General features: G+C 34.3%; 1 protein-coding gene and 1 non-coding gene across 2 annotated transcripts; one reads left to right on the top strand and one right to left on the bottom strand.

Annotated features, from left to right (window-relative positions):
- The first annotated feature begins 708 nt into the window (after positions 1-708).
- Positions 709-4,541, top strand: LOC108480928 (acid beta-fructofuranosidase 1, vacuolar-like). Its single transcript, XM_017784068.2, has 7 exons — positions 709-1,199; positions 1,313-1,321; positions 2,399-3,258; positions 3,397-3,558; positions 3,656-3,876; positions 3,966-4,053; positions 4,157-4,541. The coding sequence occupies exons 1-7, from the start codon at positions 890-892 to the stop codon at positions 4,361-4,363; spliced, it is 1,857 nt and encodes a 618-aa protein (XP_017639557.1). The 5' UTR covers positions 709-889; the 3' UTR covers positions 4,364-4,541.
- Positions 4,542-19,904: 15,363 nt separating this feature from the next.
- LOC128282467 (small nucleolar RNA R71) lies at positions 19,905-20,011 on the bottom strand. The gene has a single exon (XR_008272747.1). It is a non-coding gene; the product is annotated as a small nucleolar RNA R71 (small nucleolar RNA).
- Between the last annotated feature and the right edge of the window lie 267 nt (positions 20,012-20,278).

Raw genomic sequence — 20,278 nt, 5'->3', positions numbered from 1 at the left:
GTCAGTTTCTTCTTCTTATTCTCTATCATTTGACTATTCTCTTCTTTGATGGTAACAAGTAACAGATCTTAATGACAGAGTAACCATTTTGTAACAAAACGATAACGTAAGTGACTAAAATGTAAAATTTCAAACTTAAGTGACTAGAATGTAACCCAAGGCAAACAAAAGTGACTATTTTGGTAGTTTACCTTTTCTTTTATTAGATATATATGGCTCTATTTAAATACTATTGGTATTTTATATGGAATACACTTCAAATTATATATTTTTGATTGGATAAATGAATGATCTGATTTTATTGTAAAGGTAAATTACAATATTAGAAAAATATTGTTTGAATTTTAGTTCGTAGATTTGTGATATCTAAAGTTATTTTAAAAAAGGAAAAAAATTGAACTATAAAGAGAAAGGGCAATGAGAACTTTGGATTGAAGCAAGCAGTGTGAAGAGAAATCCATGTAGCATCAATTTTAATAGTTTAGTGACTTAAATGAAAATTTTTGATAATTTAATGACTATTGATATAATTTACCTAAAAAAAAAAGTGGTAAAAGGGTTGTCTTAATTCAATTTAAGAATCAGATACTGTTATATAATATAGTTTGACTAGAACTCTACAAACTAGCAGGTAGGAAACAAAAGAAAAAGAAAAAGTCCCACAAACTTTCAACATCAAAATCAATAACAAAAATAGAAATGGTTTTGAATTTTTTAGTTGAAAATTCAATCCAAACATTTAAGCATTTCACCTGCCCTCATTGTTTCGTTTCACTGCACGAAACACGAGATCAGCCACCCTTCCTCCATCTTTCTTTTTTATTTAAAATTTCACCAACTAAATTGGAGAACCACCGATCTTTTAAGCTCTCTCCATCTATTAACTGTCATGGAGGCCTCCTACGACCCCGAACAAAACCCACCACTCCATGCTCCCTTGCTAGACCGGTCCTCACCCCGGACTGGACGTTTTGCAGCCGTCTTTGCCTGCCTCTTTTCCTTGATCTCGCTCCTGGCATTAATCATTAACCAAACCCAACAACCGTTTGAGAAAGTGCAGCCAAGAGGGGTGGCTGAAGGTGTGTCAGCCAAGTCAAATCCATCTTTATTGAACCAAGTTCCCTTTAATTGGACTAACGCTATGTTTTCTTGGCAAAGAAGTGCTTACCATTTTCAGCCCCAAAAGAATTGGATGAATGGTAGTGGATATATATATTTGTTTTCATATATTTGTGATTAAATTTATTTGTTTGGTTTCTAACGTAATGATTTTGGTTTCTGTTTCTATCAACGTCTGGATATTCTGCTTCAGATCCTAACGGTGAGTTTTCACAACCGCATTCTTTTAGTTTATCCCATGTGTGTTGCATCTCAATCTAGCATTTTGGGTTGTTTACCACTATTATGCCTCCAAATTTAAACTGTTTCATCTCTCATAAAACTGCAAATCACTTTTTTACCTCTTGTTTATCATTTTGTGTGGCAAATATGTTTTATTTAAAGATGATTATTTTCATTGTGTCATAAAGCAAAGCATACATGATTTGAATGTGTGTACCAGTTGACGCTCCAGTTCCGGTAGACATTCAAGTCCAGTTCTTTTTATCAAAGCTCACGCCACAAAATGAAACCATTTTAATGCCTACTAATTTAGAAGCCGAGATTGAGGAAGGGACTGTGTGTATATATGTAATGTTTCGGGTCTAGAGAGGACTTGTGACTGAAATGCAATGGTAGGAAAGAGTGATTAGTGGATTCCCTGTGGCTGTAACGTATACAGACTGACCAATCAGGACTACTGTACTTGTTTCATCCTTGTCCTCACTCCTCACCATTTGGCGTTAGCCGACTCTAGCTTTCACCAAAATTTAACATGTGATTATTTTAGGGATAACGAATTCAAAAAAATCATTTTAATTTTATATTTAATTTTGCCTATTTTTTATTTTATATTTTTATTAAGTCATCCTGAAATATATGAAAAAATTAATATTTTTGATGTGGCATACACATAAATCATCACTTGGATGATATGTCAATATTTAATTAATTTTAATATTCTAAAATTATCAAAATAAATTTTTGTAATTTTATACTTTTAAGTAATTTTAATGATTTTTAATTTTAAAATAAATTTTATAATTTTTTAAAATTTTAAAAATTATTAAATATTGATATCTCATCCACATTAGCAAAGTTAAAAATATTAATTTTTTTATCCATTTGAAATGATTTATCAAAATCACAATTTTAAACGTTAAGTAAAAAGAATAATTAAAAGGTTGAAATGATTTTTTTTTTTTTTTGAAGTTAGAATGCTTAAAAAAAATGAAATTATGCATTATTTATTTTATTGTTTGGAGCTAAGAATGCATGTGTTTTTATACTGTTGTTGCAGGTCCATTGTATCATAAGGGATGGTACCATCTTTTCTACCAATACAACCCTTATTCAGCTATATGGGGTAACATCACATGGGGCCATGCCGTATCGAGGGATCTCATTCATTGGCTCTATCTTCCACTAGCCCTGGTCCCAGATCACTGGTACGATATCAAAGGTGTATGGACGGGGTCTGCCACTATCTTGCCAGATGCTCAAATCATAATGCTTTACACTGGCGAAACCAACGAGTCTGTGCAGGTACAAAATCTTGCATATCCTGCCAACTTGTCTGATCCCCTCCTCCTTCACTGGTTAAAATACCCGGGCAACCCTGTTATGGTCCCCCCACCCGGTATTAAACCCGACGATTTCCGGGACCCAACAACAGCTTGGCTTGGACCCGAAGGTACCTGGCGTCTCACCATGGGCTCAAAGTTTAATACCACCATTGGAATATCCCTCGTTTATCATACCACAAACTTTAGGGATTATGAACAATTGGATGGGGTTTTACATGCGGTTCCGGGTACGGGTATGTGGGAATGCGTGGATTTCTATCCCGTTGCAATAAACGGCTCGGTGGCGTTGGACACGTCATCATTCGGGCCTGGAATTAAGCATGTGTTAAAGGCTAGCTTGGATAATACAAAGGTTGACCATTATGCCATCGGGACTTATGCCCCGAAAACGGATAAATGGACACCCGATAACCCGGAAGAGGATGTGGGTATCGGGTTGAAAGTGGATTACGGAAGATACTATGCCTCAAAGACATTTTTTGATCAGCATAAACAAAGGAGGGTTCTTTGGGGTTGGATTAATGAAACTGATACTGAAACTGCTGACCTCAAAAAGGGATGGGCTTCCCTTCAGGTACCTTATAATGCTATTGCTAGCTATAACAAGATAAATCCATACGATTAGTTTAAATTCTAAACATGCAATTATTCAAATATTAAATTAAAAAAAAGGATGGGATTCCCCACTGTAAGTCGTTTCTGTATTTTACAGACAATTCCCAGGACTGTTCTATATGACAACAAGACTGGAACCAATTTACTTCAATGGCCAGTGGAAGAAGTAGAGAGCTTGAGATTGAACAGTACAATGTTTAAGGAGGTGCTAGTTGAACCAGGATCTGTTGTGCCCCTTGACATAGGCACCACCACTCAGGTTTTTGTTTAGCACTCCATATAAATCCTTTAGCTACGTCCATGTTATTGCAGTAACTCATAACTCTCCACTATCGTTCTTGAAAACAATATTGCAGTTGGATATACTAGCAGAGTTTGAAATAGAGCCATTGATATCTAGTACTACGAATGAAATCGGTAATTGCGGTGATGGTGCAGTTGATAGGAGCACTTACGGACCATTTGGCCTCCTGGTTATTGCTGATGCTTCACTTTCTGAGTTGACTCCTATATATTTCCGTCCTCTTAATGCATCTGATGGTACTCTCAAGACTTACTTTTGCATCGACGAAACAAGGTTTGCTTTACTTTATTTAGTGTTTACATTCTTGTTCTGCAGTTTTACGCTAACAAGCATAATGTGAGCCAATAAATTGTATGGTTCAGGTCTTCTAAAGCTTCCGACGTCTTCAAAAAAGTATATGGAGGCAAAGTTCCTGTGCTTGATGATGAGAACTACAATATGAGGGTATTGGTAAGTAAGAAATATTTCTACCAACCTGATATGGGGGTGAAAAACCTAAGTACGTAAAGATCTAAATTTGAGGTAAAACAAAAAAAAAAAAATGTTGATTCAGGTGGATCATTCAATTGTGGAAAGCTTTGCTCAGGGAGGGAGGACAGTGATATCATCAAGAATTTATCCAACGGAAGCCATCTATGGAGCAGCCAGGTTGTTCTTGTTCAACAATGCAACTGGAGTAAATGTGAGGGCCACACTCAAAATATGGGAATTGAATTCTGCCTTTATTCGTCCTTTCCCCTTCGAAAGAGACAGTGTATAGAAATGAATGCTCTAATATCCTTGATCTGTGAGGGTGGGATAAATGTCTTGGTTGCCTCTGTGGCAGGGAAAAAGATTTCTAGTGTTTTCTATTTTTCTGTTCGGGCTGCCATTGAAATTATTTTGTATTACATTGGTTTCATTTCGGAAATTAAATTAATTAAATTTTAGATTCTTAATTTGATCTTCAACTACGTTTATCTTTGTCAACCTGTCTAATAAAATTGTCCGACTTATTTCAACCCTTAGGATCCACCATAAATTATATGAGTTAAAGCTTATAAATGATGATTGAATTTATGTAGGATAATACATAGATATAGACAACTAGTTCTTAGATATTAATTCTTTGAATAATAATTGTCAGGTAGCAGCATTGCTCTACATGAATACTTCTTAGCGGCACTTGTTGATAACTTTGCCTCGCCTATGCGCTCCTTCATGAAGTGGAATATAACAAAATTGTTCTAATACTTTGTTCCTACAATATCAAGCATCCTAACATTAGTAACGACAAAGGCAATTAAAATTCCAACTATCAAGATGTTATCTTGGAACATTTTTAAATATTTATAGTGTTTTAATAATCACAAATGAAAGTGTGTAATTAATCAAAAGTTATCTTTTGGTTATTGATCAAGAGTTATATCACTTTATTTTTGACAAAAGTATAAGTATTCAAGCAATATTACTTGAATAGTTATATTTATTTAAAAGATATTAATTGAATAGTTATGTCACTTTTAAAGATATGATTATTCATAATAGAAACCTACTAAAAGTTATGCCTCTGTGAAAAGAAATGAAAATTCCTATAATTAGGAGTGAGAGTTCATTTGGAAAACATATCAAATTCTCAAAAGTTCTTTCTATCATTCTTCCATCTTCTACTATTCTTAGATTGTTTTATAAAGAATTATTACAGAAATTTTTTTATAGACATTGATTTTCTTGTTATACTCTACTCAGTGCTTAGTGGACTATTTTCGCCACTACAAAATGCAAATAGTCATCAGATTTCATTGTATCCTTGAGGTTCATTTGCTTGAAACTCATTTGCACACTGAGTATAAGTAGGGGCAAATAGAACCTTAAAGATAGTGACTTGATACATGCCTTGAAGCCCTGTCCTATTGCTTCGTTTTTCTGTTTGAGTTGTTGTTCGTGTTCCATTTGTGTATTCAAGATTTCCTCACAGAAATTCCACATTAACAATTTTAAAGTTCTACTTGTTTTCATGATAACTACTACAACACATGAAAGTGGAACACTAAGGGAGTTGGCTTCCAACTTTGTCAAGCTTGATTTGTTTGATGGTGAAAATTTTTTATGATGGAAGAAAAAGATGTACTTCTTACTATCAAATTTGAAGATATCTTAATTCCAAAACCAGAAGAGAATGAAAACGAATCTGTTGTTGCAACCTGAGGAGGGAAAAAATGAGACAACAATTATTACATGTGCATAGGCCACATATTGAATGGTTTATTCAACGGTTTGTTTGATACCTACCAAAACGAGGTCACCATTAAGGAACTAAGAGATAAATTTGAGATAAGATACATGACCAAAGATGCTACAAGTAAGAAATCTAACACTCTTCACCTGGAATGAACCAATATATCACGAGTAAGGGATACTGATAGGTGCTAAAAGTAACATGTTTTAATCTCATTCTTAATGCGTTTTTGGGTGATTATTCGATGTTAATGGTGAATTTTATGATACTAATACTTTAAATTCATGTTTTTATACTTAGGAGAGCATTTGGGAGCAAAATGAGCTAAAAACAAACAAAAATCAGAAAATTGGAACAAGTTATAAGAGCCACACGAGCTGGACCATTTCAGACGACCTAAACAAATGACCGTCCACACAGGATGTAATACCCCTAACCCAAATCCGTCGCTGGAACAGGGTTATGGAGCATTACTAGAATTTACAGATCAAATAACAGATATTCCACATCATACAATATTCATATAAAAAATCAAACATAAAGTCCTTTATATGAACCCTCGAGGACCAAAACATGCATTAGAAACGAGTTGGGACTAAACTGGGTACTCAGAGAATTTTTCGCAAAATCTCAAAATTTTTCCTAAGGGCAGGGGTTACACGCCCGTGTGGTCAAACTGTGTGGTTCACGCAGCCGAGGGAAACGCCCGTGTCTCAGGCCATGGAACTCTCTTACTTAGGTCACACCACTAAGCCACACGCCCGTGTGCTAGGCTGTGTGTAAATACATGAGCATTCTGTTTTGAAATTTTAAAGATGCAGGGGACACACGGCTAGATCACACGCCCATGTGCTAGGCCTTGTGTCACACACAGATGAGACGCACGTCTGTGTCTATGCCTATGTGGACAAAAATATGCTATTTTCCAAGCCATATTTCTCACCCCATTTTGTCATCCTCCTACACTAACACTTTAACACATTCACAAGCTATTATAGGTCATTTAACCCAACTCGAAATCAAGTTCCATACATGATATAGTACCTCATATAATCAAGTATACACACTTACTTAAATTACCAAGTTCATATATATATGCATATCTTATCAAATATGCTAACTTAATTCAATTATCAATATGCCAATATAATTTCTATCAATCAACCATTTCAAACACATACCAAACATATCCATCACAAGCCATTCCAATGGCTAGTTACAATTAAATCATTTATGTGCCGATATTGGCCAATTAACCTATACATGCCATTATAATCATTGTAGAAACCATTTTTTAAAGGGTTTGAAAAACAGGGTTCGACTTTTTGAAAAATGAAAATGGGAGTCGCCACCAACCTTTTAGGTGTGATTGGATCACCTTTATAAAACATTTTGGTCTCTGAAATGCAAGAAAATAGGTTCGGAGTCGATTACGCACAAGGAAGGATTAGCACCTCGTAGACGCCCAAAATTGGTACCGAATTGATTATTTATTGTCCTAATGTCGAAAATTTGAAAAGATTTTAAAACTTGAACAATTTAAAGTTGAAACTTGAGATTCCTTTGTTCCGAAAGTATACAAACATCACATCCAGCATGTTAGGACATGATGTTTTAAATCCTCGATCGTAACTAAAATTATCTCATGATTTTGAAAATTTATTAAAAGGATATTTGGTTATTTAGTCAAACCAAAAAAACGCAACCCAGCATGTTAGGGCACTATTTTTCGAATTTCTAAACACCAAACATTGCCTTATTTAAGAAAAAAAAATTTTCAATTAAATGAAATATATTTTTTAAAACAATGAATAATATAGAATTTAATAAAAAAATAATTTGATATAATACTAAAATTATTAAAAAAATAAAATATAAAAGAGAATTAAAAAATCAAGGAGATAGGGACTAAATAAAAAAAGGTTGAAAACGAATATGAACAAAGAATAAATAAGAACAAACCGTAGAAAATAAGAACGCAAGAGGGAGAGAAATTTGAGTGAATGCTCTCAAGAATTCTTATTGCTTCCCAAAACTCAAGTGTTTTACAATGAAGGGAGAGGCCTCTATTTATAGTTGAGCCTCCCAAAATCCAACGGTACAAATCAATTACATCAATGGTTAAGATTAAAGGATATCTACAAATTAAATCTCCAAGATTACAAGATCATATCTTCAACATTGCATATCATATTTAAGATTGCATATCATATCTAAGATTATATCATATCTAAGATTGTATATCATATCTAAGATTGCATATCATATCTAAGATTGCATATCCTTAAAGATTATATTTCCATATGAGTCAAGCTTATAGATGGACCTTAAATCTTTTCAAGTAATGGGCCATTCCGATTGGGCCAAATTATATGTTTGTAATTTTGGACTAAATTTGGACTTCATTTTTTTTAGGTTTATTATTTTTGTTTTTGGACTTATTTCTGGGCCCGGGCAAAATTGAGTGTCTCTATTGCCCTCTTTGCTCATTCTTTTGTAATGAGAATAGAGCAAAGACTATTAAAGGACCAATTTTGCCCGGGCTCGCTGAGTTTTGAGTTCTTGATCCTTGATCTTCTTTAAATGGCCTCTTGACGGCTTCAATCTGCTTCACTGCAACTCAGGAAGGCGATATCTGGTATCTTTGATCTGCTCCCCGTCTAATACAGAGATGCCAAATCTGTTATCTCCGATTTACTCCCCGTCTAATACAAAGATGCCAAATCTGTCATCTTGGATCTGCTTCGATGTAAACACATGAAGGTTAGATCTACTATGTCTTTAATCTGCTCCCCGTCGAATATGGAGATGCCAAATCTACTATCTTCAACTTGTTCTCTATAAACACAGGGATGCCATGCTGAAATCTTCAATCTGCTTCACTGTAAGCACAGGAATGTCAGATCTGCTATGTCTTCGATCTGTTCCCTGTAAACACAGGGATGCCAAATCTACTATCTTCAACTTGTTCCCTATAAACACAGAGATGCCATGTTAAAATCTTTGATCTGCTTCGTTGTAAGCACAGGAATGTCAGATCTGCTATGTCTTCGATCTGTTCCCTGTAAACACAGGAATGCCAAATCATCTTGGATCTACTCTCCGTCGAATACGGAGATGCCAAATCTGTTGTTCTTTTCTTCGATATGCTCTTTGACAATACAAAGACGCCAAATCTTCTATCTTCGATCTGCGCTCTGCCAATACAGAGACGCCAAATCTATTATCTTCGATCTCCTCTCTGCCAATATAGAGATGTCAAATCTGTTATCTTCGATCTGCTCTCTGCCAATACAGAGATGCCAAATCATCTTAGACTTGCTTCAACATAAACACGTGGAAGCCAAATCAGCTATGTCTTCGACCTGCTCTCCGCCGAATACAAAGATGCCAAATCTGTCATCTTTGATCTACTCCCTGCCAATATAGAGACGCCAAATCTGGTATCTTCGATCTGCTCCCTGACAATACAGAGATGCCAAATCATCTTGGATCTGCTTCACTGTAAATACTTGAAGGTTAGATCTACTATGCTTTAGCCTATTACCCTACTGCTTAGGGGGTTAAGGCGCACCAATCTTCATTGTCCCTTTGAAGGATATGACCTGTATAATGTGTATGAGTTCATGCCTAATGATTAGGATGCTATGATCGAAATGAGTCAAATGCTCCTAATTAAACCTGTTATAATGCAAAATGTTTATGAATATGACCCCTATTCTAGATGTCACTACTCATTCCTTCGTCGTAGCTCATCATTGTTTCTCTCAAAATATCACTCCTACTCAGCCTCCAAATATTATGACCCATCGAAAATGCCTGTAAGATGATCCTCTGATCGAATCGTTTGATTTATCCAATCATAATTTAGACTGAAGAAGAAATTTCAATTTCCCCGAGCACATCCGACCCTCACATATAGAAATTTCTTAAACAATTGTCCTGTTTCAGTTTCTTGTATTATCTAGAAATTTCCAGAGTAATATGCAAAACTTCGTTTGTAAAGATATTTAGTTCATCAATCATTATTTCTATGCAACACACTTTATGAATAATAGAGGACGAATAAATAGATCCAGAGGATAATTAAATTTGAATGAATTTGTTCAAAAATACAAAGGAAATTAATCTGATAGCTTATCTTTGAGAAGAAAGAGAATCTAAAGATAGCAAGCAGGATAAAAGTTAGATGCCCTAGATATCGCCGCTTGAACGTCTATACACTAGCTCCATGAAGACTTTTTTTTTTTGAGTTCAACATGTGTTTAAAAGATCCAAAGTAATTCATTGATGCCTCGATATGTAACATACTTCACTTCTCGTCGAATCCGGTATAACAAGGTCACTGCATGACTTTCCAAATTTGAGCTGCCCTTTCGGGTTTTCAACTCAAAACCCCTTTGGTCTCAAGGCGCCCTTTGCGGGTTTTCACCTTGGCCTCTCCATTTTTTTCTTTTTTCTCTTTTTTTTATTTTTTTCTCTTTTTTTTTTTGAAATAGAAGTCACAAAGTGCCCTTTGCGGGTTTTCACCTTGGCTTCCCTTCTCCTTCAGACAAAGTACTCCTTTACCGAGTCCGAATTCACTGGATCAGATAAATTCTTCCTATCCATTTCTTGTGAAAATCAGTGCACCTCTAAAGAAAGCCTTCTTCGCAACATATGGCCCTTTCCAATTCGGCATCCTTTTGCATGGGAATGATATTTTTCAGCATAAAGTTTCCTTTATGAAATTCTTTTGGACGAACCTTCTTTGTCATAAGTCTGTGTCATTCATTTTTGGTACATTTGCTTAGGATGAATACTTTCAAGTTAAGTTTACTAGAGGTATTCAATTCTTGACTCCATCAAAGCTTGGAGGAAAAATCTTGATTCATAAACCCATGAGAAAGGGATTGCCCCAGCAGCAGTCCTGGTTGTTGTTTGTCAAACCTTACAAAAAGATGGTTCAATGATTCTCAGCAGACAAGAATGAAGTTGCTGACTTTATCCTTCAACCTGGAAAGCTGAGGTACAGAGATTACTCTCGGAGTATACATCCCACCATGACTCGATGATGTTTCTGAAGCATCCCTAATCTTCATAAATTGCCCCCAACTGTGAAGCTTCCAAATGAGTGTAGCAAATAGGAGCCACAACAAATATGGCTGTGGTGCTCCTTTGATACATATAAGATAGAGAATGAACAAAATCTTGCAGATCATCAGTCAAAAACCCAGCCTGGTCTAAGAGAACATGATAGTGGGTCTGCCTCATGATTTCAATCATTCCAGCATGGGTACCAAGGTAAAAATCATTGTTCTTTGGATGAAATACTTTGTTGTCAATGACAGTACCATGTAGCACATTGTCAGGAGATGCTTGCTGAAAAAAAACTTGGTATGATGGTTTTTCGTACAACAATAACCACAATCTTTAGGGTTCCACTTCTCGTCAAGGAACTTGCAAGCCTCAACAACTTGATCAAAACTTGATTGAATTGAGACTCGCTAACCCCATCCCTGAAAATAATGATTTGATCAGGTTTCCTCTTCCCTGAACTTGTATAGAAGTCTAAGAGAGCTTCCTTCATGATACCGTCATCCACTTTGTTAGAAACTGGTTTTGAAGAAAGAATTTATCATTTTAAGCTTCAGAGACTGCGTACGGCCTGATGCCCCATAGCTAGAAATCAATGGCCACCGCCTGGAGCTAACCATCGCAGCTATTGACATGACATCGATTTCAGAAAGCCAAACAATGCACCCATTCCAAGGATGATGGTTGGAACCTTTGAAACAACTGGAATTGAAGTTGTTTGCCCCAGCGTAAGCATAGAGAGTAAGCGGTAGTTTCTTATGCCAATTTTTACCAGTCTCGGTCATCTTTTGTAATTTGTTTTTTCTTCTTTTTCTTTTCTTTTAGCAACCTTTGTTGTACTATGGTATGGCGCATTATCTTTGAAAAGACTGCAAACTTTTGGCATTGTGCAGTTATATATAATCTTTTTTCTTTTCTTTTTTTTTTTTTTAAAATGGATGACTTTTGACTTTGTAATATTGGCATATGAAGTTATCTCCCCTCTTAATAAAGCAGTTGATGTCCACAAAGATTATTCATTGTCAGCTCGAAACTTTTGACGAGCTCGGGCCCACAACATATATGCCCCATAAGTCTTGACTCCCTTAAATTTGGCATTCATTGTACAACTGATGCGATCCCTTTTCATGGTGGACCAACAGTGCCCCAAAACCTCATGTTTATTCTGGCAATTGCAAATCCTCCTGCATGCGTTTTTGGACCACATTTTTGAATTCCCATAATAGTCTCAACAAGGTATTGTCTGTCTCCTTAGCTAATTCTAATTTCACAATCTTTCCTTCCTCTAAGGCTATATTTCCTACCACCACTTCATGGGGTATAAACTATTTTCAACAAATTCAGAAACAAGTCACAATTTCTATCACCTTCAAAGTACTGAGATTCCTCTAAACACATATCACACTCAAAAGAAGCTCTGAATCTGTAGTATCGTTGCCCGTGTCATTGATATCTAGGGATCTATGATAGGCACACAAAAGAATATACAAGGAATAAATGAATTCAAGAATGACTATTTACATGAAATGAAAATTTATAAAGAATGCCAAAGGTCAAAAGAATCAGAATGAAAGAGTATTTACTCAGATAAATAATAAAAGTATGTTTTATTGAAAATAAAAATGTCTGAACATGAGCCCACTTCTCAAAAGAAATCTCATTACTCCTAGGCTTTAGAGCAATAAGAGTGTTCTGAATATTACTCCGTAAAATTCCTAAATATTATAGGAAGTTCTTCTGCAGTCTAATTGTTTAAAGAACTTCCCGGTTCGTAAGGGCGAATGCCCTCAAGGTTTCTTTGTGCAGTCCCTTCCTCATTGATGATTTTAATTTCCAAACACCCCCTTCTCCGGGTAAGCTATCCCTCCTGACACAAAAGTTAGGGATATGTAAGGGAACGTCGTTAATTCCCATTCAACTTCTTTTTCACTCAGCCGTGACCCTCTTCTCTCTCTCTCTCTCTCTCTTTTTCTTTCTCTTTTTGATAACTTTAACTAATTAGAGTCTTTTTATAATTTTGAATGCAAATGATGCGATGAGATGCTATTAGATGCAAATGCATGAATGTAAAAGGATATCGATTCTAATTCAATTTCATTTTAGAAAACGTTATTTAAGGAATAAAAATCTTTTCATAAAACGAATTACAAATACGCTTTCGCCCGTAGGCCCAGAGTTTTAACCCTATCTAATAACAAAGCTAACTTTCGACCACGATTTGACTGTAGCTCATATTGGTGCTCAACGTGCTGGCCCTTTCTACCAGTATCTGTAAATGATTAGCTATCTCTTGAATTTGAATTATGGCTTCACCTATGAAGTAAGCTCTACAGCCAAAGACACTTTCTCCAATATCTGTAAAGTTGCTCTGATTACCTTGAAAGAAAGATTGGCGAACAAGTAGCCATTCCAGCTTCGCAGCATACTGCCTTAAAATGATATCAAACATCCTCAGTGCTTCTTGAGAGTCTTTAAATTTCTGCCTCCACAGAACATTTCGAATTGCTTGCATGGATATCTTTGCAGCATAGCTAATCTCCACTTTAAAGGTCTTTAAACGATACGATCTTCTTTAATCTCTTTCTTTCATGCTCATTTGGGTTGTCCCGGTCATCAGGGCTTGCATTTCCATTATTTCTGATAAGTACAACATCCTAAAGTGCCACAGTAAATTCCAGCTTGTTGTTTGGTAGAGGTCCTATAGTAAGTGAGCCTTTCTACCATCATAAGCAAAATTCTTTCCATCAAATTCAATTTTGTAGGTCTTAAACCCTTACCATCCACGAGGTGACTATCTTCATCTGTAATGGTAGAAGTGTCCATCAGTACTCCCCACGCTCACCTTGAATTGTTCATCTATCTTCATGTCAAGCAAATACTACAATTCCCCATAACTGTTGTAGAACAACTGCTTGGCTTCGTTACTCCATTAATCCCATATTTCCTTTAACTCTTGGAGGTTATTTTGCATCACACTAATGAGAGTGTAGTCCCATAATTCTTATCTGTATCCTTCGATGACACTATTTCCTTTTTCTATCTGGGTTTTCTCTGACCATGCACAAACGAAAGAGTTGTCCTCTACTTTATTAAGATATTCGTTCCCCATTACAAAACTTTCTAACTCAGAAATCGAACCTTGAATTGACACCTTTTAATGATAAATGACATGCAATGATAGTAAAATAAGAAAAACAAGTCAGTGTCACATATATAAAAAAATATAATAAATAAGAACTTATAAAGGTAGGCACTAAAGGTCATCATCATACTACCTGAGGCAAGCACTTAGAGTTCACTATATGTAGTTCGGTTCTAAAGCAAGGGTACCTGAACCAGCAGATTCCTCGATCCTCACCAATTATAGGCTCATATGGACCAAGTTCGGTTCAGGGGGACACATTTCCCTATGGTCATGCGGAGATGAAAATCTCACGAAGACATAGGTACGGATGTATCCTGGAAGCAATCCACTAGCCCATGCGGACGTGAAAACCTCACGAAAGCATAGCTTCTCACTCCCACTTAAGGGTGTGACCATAACGGTCATGCACATGCAATGTGTGCGTAAACAATAACAAACATATGCAACTAACACATGTAAAAATGACATATTTTAAAAATTTTCCAAATTTCCGACTTTAAGACAGAAAATCATCAATTTTCGGCTTGACTCTCTTATAAGTCCCCAGTGGAGTCGCCAAGCTGTTGAAACCATTTTTTAAAGGGTTTGAAAAATGGGGTTTGACTTTTTGATAAATGAAAATGGGAGTCGCCACTAACCTTTTTATGTGTGATTGGATCACCTTTATAAAACATTTTGGTCTACGAAATGCAAGAAAACAGGTTCGGGAGTCGGTTACGCACAAGGAAGGATTAACACCCTCATAACGCCCAAAATTGGTACCGAATTGATTATTTATTGTCCTAATGTCGAAAATTTGAAAAGATTTTAAAACTTGAACAATTTAAAGTTGAAACTTGAGATTCTTTTGTTCCGAAAGTATACAAACATCACATCCAGCATGTTAGGACATGATGTTTTAAATCCTCGTCACTAAAATTATCTCATGATTTTGAAAATTTATTAAAAGGATATTTGGTCATTTAGTCAAACGAAAAAATCGCAACCCAGCATGATAGGGCACGATTTTTCGAATTTCTAAACACCAAACATTGCCTTATTTAAGAAAAAACTTTTTCAATTAAATGAAATATATTTTTAAAACAATGAATAATATAGAATTTAATAAAAAAATAATTTGATATAATACTAAAATTATTAAAAATAAAATATAAAAGAGAATTAAAAAATCAAGGAGATAAGGATTAAATAAAAAAAGGTTCAAAACGAAGATGAACAAAGAATAAATAAGAACAAATTGTAGAAAATAAGAACGCAAGAGGGAGAGAAATTTGAGTGAATGCTCTCAAGAATTCTTATTGCTTCCCAAAACTCAAGTATTTTACAATGAAGGGAGAGGCCTCTATTTATAGTTGAGCCTCCCAAAATCCAACGATACAAATCAATTACATCAATGGTTAAGATTAAAGGATATCTACAAATTAAATCTCCAAGATTACAAGATCATATCTTCAAGATTGCATATCATATCTAAGATTGTATATCATATCTAAGATTGTATCATATCTAAGATTGCATATCATATATAAGATTGCATATCCTTAAATATTATATTTCCATATGAGTCAAGCTTATAGATGGACCTTAAATCTTTTCAAGTAATGGGTCATTCCGATTGGGCCAAATTATATATTTGTAATTTTGGACTGAACTTGGACTTCATTTTTTTGGGTTTATTATTTTTGTTTTTGGACTTATTTCTGGGCCCGGGCAAAATTGAGTGTCTACAACCATAATTGATTTACCATATATATACCAAAATGGGCTGATGGATAGTGTGAGCGATCTCTGCCAAGCTTCCAATCCAACGAGCCTCCGAATTACTATAGAATAGGGGAAAATAAAACAGAGTAAGCATGAAATGCTTAGTAAGTTCGTATAACATGGTAATTAACTTACCACTCATTTATATTCAATATAAACATACAAGGCACATTCAATCAACTTGATCACGAGCCCTAACACATATCCTCATCACCCTTGTTAGTCATATATTTCATATATATATATATCAAGAAACATGTATGGGCTCAACAATAATTAGGTTTCCATGTACATATATTTTCCACATCATGTATTCATATAACATATACAAATCATATCCTTGTATTTCAAGTACATTTTCATAATAATTCGTCTCAAGTTCAGACTATTTCATGTCTGAACTTTGCCTATTAAATCAATCAAAATGTTGATGGTTAAACAGGTAGTACGATCGAGGTATACAAATATATAATCATAAATGAACATATTCATCAAACAAATTCCATGTTCATATAGAATTATCTCATATTTGCATATATCATATATTTCAGGCAGAACGTGTAATAATTCAATTCGTGTTCATATTTTCTCATGTCAGGATTTTGCTCGTTGAATCATTGAAAACATTGATGGATACACAGGTAGTACACTCGAAGTGTACAAATCAGAAATCCGTCAATTAATATTCAGGAGTGCTTTTTAAAGTACATAATCGGGAAATCCTCTCTCGAGCCATATAATAGGAAGTTCACAAAGAGCTATTAATCGGGAAGCTCACAAAGAGCCTATCAAGAAGCTTATCCGGGCTATATAACAACAAGCCCATAAGAGTCATAATCAGGAAGTTTACAAAGAACTTTTAATCAGGAAGCTTACGAAGAGCCTTTAATTAGGAGCTCTGGATAGCCATATATCGAGAAGTTTAAGCGAGCCATATTAGGACACTCACAAAAAGCTGCATATGTGTCCGTAATATATGCACAATCACAACCGATCATATAACAGGACGCTCACAAAGAGTTGCGGTAGTCCGCAACACATGCAAGATCACTACAGATCAGGATGCTCGCAGGAACCATATAACAGGAAGCTCGAGAGGGCTTATAACGAGACGCTTTTTCGAGCTGTGGTGTGTCCATAACACATGCAGGACCACAACTAATCAGGAAATCTTGTATCCATCAAATTCCATTATTCAAACGAGATTTAATATTTATCGAGCTTTTTCGGATATATAACCAATTTCATATATTTGGCATTTATACAATTCAGATACACAACATTTAATTTGAGCATATAAATATACACAATTTAGTTACACGAACTTACCTCGATAAACGTTCGTGTACGTAAAATCTACTAATCCGATATTTTTTCTTTTCCTTATTCTAACTTAGAATTTGGTCCATTTGAATCTATATGAATGAATTTAACATTAATTCATGTTCATTTCAATTCAATTCACATCTTAGGCAAAATTACCATTTTGCCACTAAACTATTAATTAATGACGATTTCATCCTTAGGCTCGAAAAATGAAATTCATGCAATTTAATCCTTATTCCAAGCCTAGCTGATATTTACATGTAAAAATTACAGCCCATGTATTTCATAAAATTTAGAATTTTTCCATGAATTTTACATCTTTTCAATTTATTCCCTAAATCATAATTTCATAAAAATCCCCTTTACAAAAGTTGTTTATCTATTAACAACCTTTCATTTTCTACCATAAAACTTCATAATTCATCTATGTTCATCCATGGAAAAACCCTAGTACCTTGATAACTTTGCAAATTAATCCCCTGATAGCTAGATTAAGCTATTACGATATCGGAAATATAAAAATCATTAAAAACGGGACAAGAAAACTTACTTAATTGATCAAAGTAAGCTTGCTTGAACTACTTTCTCTTAGCTAGGGTTTCCATGGAAATAATTCGAGCAAGATGATGCGAAAGATGATATTTTCATTATTTAATTAATTATCATCTTTTATTTTTTTCACCTTCCAATTTCATCCTTTTCTTTATTTTATTTTCCATGGATGAATCATCATCTTTAACCACTAAGCATTTTTAAATGGTATATTTACCATATAAGGACTTGTACTTTAAATTTTTATAGCTATTTAATCCCTTTTGCTATTAGAACTCAACTTTTGCACTTTATGCAATTTGGTCCTTTATCAAATTAAACATGTGATCTGTAAAATTTCTTTATGAAATTTTTATACGACATTACTATCATACTATAGACCATAAAATAATATAAAAATAATTTTTCTTCCAAAATTAGATTTGTGGTCTCGAAACCACTATTCCGATTTTACTGAAAATGGACTGTTACACGGGATGTCAAATGGCCATGTGGCAAGTCGTGTCAATTTAGCAAATTGCACCCAAAACAGCAAAAAATGTTATTTTCAAGGTTTTTCGAGTATTCTAAAACCTATATATGACAAAAATAAGAAGATAATATGGAGTCGTCATAGAATATTCAAGAAAACAACTTGAAAACACCATTGAAGCATATTCTGAAGCAGATTTCCATCAAGATTAAAGACTCCTAGTTAATATCTTAGGAAATTATAATGAGTTTCTTTATTTCTTTCAGTTATATTGTTTCTTGATTGTTTTTACTTTCAAGCATGAATTAATTTTCTAAATATCTAGGGGAGATGAACCTTAAGATATATTTTGTCATTTGACTTTTATTTTATGCAGTAAATATTTAGATATTGTTCTCAATTATGTGTGCTTAATTCTTGGTTTGATAGTTCTAGATTATTAACTCATGTTTGATGTGTTTAAATCAGAGGAGGAATAGACTCTATTTAAAAGTAAATCTTGCGTAATTGAGTTGAGTTGCATGTAATTCTAGAAATATGACAATATAAATCTACCAGATTAGAGTAAAATTTAATAGGGGGACCCATAAATCGAGATAATGCAATAATATAGGTTTTAATTAGAAGTGAATTTTAATTAATTAGCCTAGAGTCAATTGCTTTTGTTCTTAAAGAGAAATATTAGCATAATTTAGGGATTTCTAGGATCAAGATACTAAGTGAAGAAATTGCGTAGTTTAGATTGATAATGACAGATGAAATCTAGGTGAATTCTTTCCTGGATATTATTTCACCCCTTGGTTATTATTCGATTATTTTCCTGATTTGTTCTTTATCACATTCGTAATTTAATTAATTTTAGTTTTAATTAATCATTCAAATTTATCCGTTAAATAATAGGAAGACGATAATTACTAGTACTTTTAATCTTTTAGTCTTTATGAGAATGATATCTTTGCTCACCATAGCTATACTATTAATTGATAGGTGCACTTGCCTTAGTCGGATTTTTAGTTGGTTTACGATTCCATCAAGTTTTTGGTGTCGTTGCTAGGGACTAAAATATTAGGAAAACTTTATTTCTATTAATTTAAAATTTTTTAATTTTAATTTTAATATTTTTGTTTTTAATTTAATTTTTACATTCTAATTTTTTGTTTGTTTAATTTCGGCGAGTTCTTTTGGTTTATGATTAGACGAAACCCGTTAGAACTATTAGTGTTTGATAGTGAAATTGAAAAGATTGCTCGTAGAAATTGTAGAAAGGTTAGTGAAGCAAAGTAAGGTCAATATATTTTAATAAATGATCAAGAGGAAAATGATATTATTGTGGAGATGGATGATAATCAAAATAATCAGTAGCCTCCAACATCTTTTGCCCCTTATACTATATTTGATTATGCTAAGCCTACTCTGATTGGGGCTAAATCAGGTATCATCAGATTGACTATTGTTGCAAACAATTTTGAGCTGAATCCAAACACAATTCAGATGGTACAACAATATGTTCAGTTTCATTGGTTGCAAGATAAAGATCTAAATGCTCATTTGCCTAACTTTCTATAGATTTACGACACATTAAAGATTAATGGCATTTCTGATGATGCCATACACTTATGGATATTCCCATTCTCTTTGAGGAGCAAGGAAAAAAAGTGGTTAAATTCACTTCTATGAGGTTCTTCACAACATGGGATCAGATGATTGAGAAGTTTCTGTTGAAGTACTTCCCACAGGCTAAAACAACTAAATTGAGAAAAGACATCTCTTCTTTTTCTCTAATTGAGTTGGATACATTATATGATGCATGGGAGAAATATAAGGATCTTATGAGAGGATATCCTCAGCATGGGTTACCTTTGTGGTTACAAGTTCAAACCTTTTACAACAATTTGAATCCCTCGACTATGCAACTAATTGACGCAACAGTTAGCGAGACATTGAATAATAAGACACCTGAGGTAGCTCAAGAGTTTATTGAGGAGATGGCACTAAATAACTATAAGTGGCAAGTCATGAGAACGAATTCGATTAAAGTAACCAGTGTTTTTAATATTGATGCAGTTTCTATGTTAGCAAATCAAGTTGAAGCTCTTGGTAATAAAATTTATGGTTTGAATTT

The sequence above is a fragment of the Gossypium arboreum genome, chromosome 1, assembly GCF_025698485.1.
Source record: "Gossypium arboreum isolate Shixiya-1 chromosome 1, ASM2569848v2, whole genome shotgun sequence".
Lineage (NCBI taxonomy): Eukaryota > Viridiplantae > Streptophyta > Magnoliopsida > Malvales > Malvaceae > Gossypium > Gossypium arboreum.
This window is presented reverse-complemented; position numbering and strand designations above follow the sequence as displayed.

Excerpts from the sequence above, each read along its gene's own strand:
- LOC108480928 (XM_017784068.2), top strand. The coding sequence starts at position 890 with ATGGAGGCCTCCTACGACCCCGAACAAAACCCACCACTCCATGCTCCC. Across the intron at positions 3,559-3,655 it reads ACATAGGCACCACCACTCAG|TTGGATATACTAGCAGAGTT; the intron begins GTTTTTGTTTAG and ends ACAATATTGCAG. Across the intron at positions 3,877-3,965 it reads TTTTGCATCGACGAAACAAG|GTCTTCTAAAGCTTCCGACG; the intron begins GTTTGCTTTACT and ends TGTATGGTTCAG.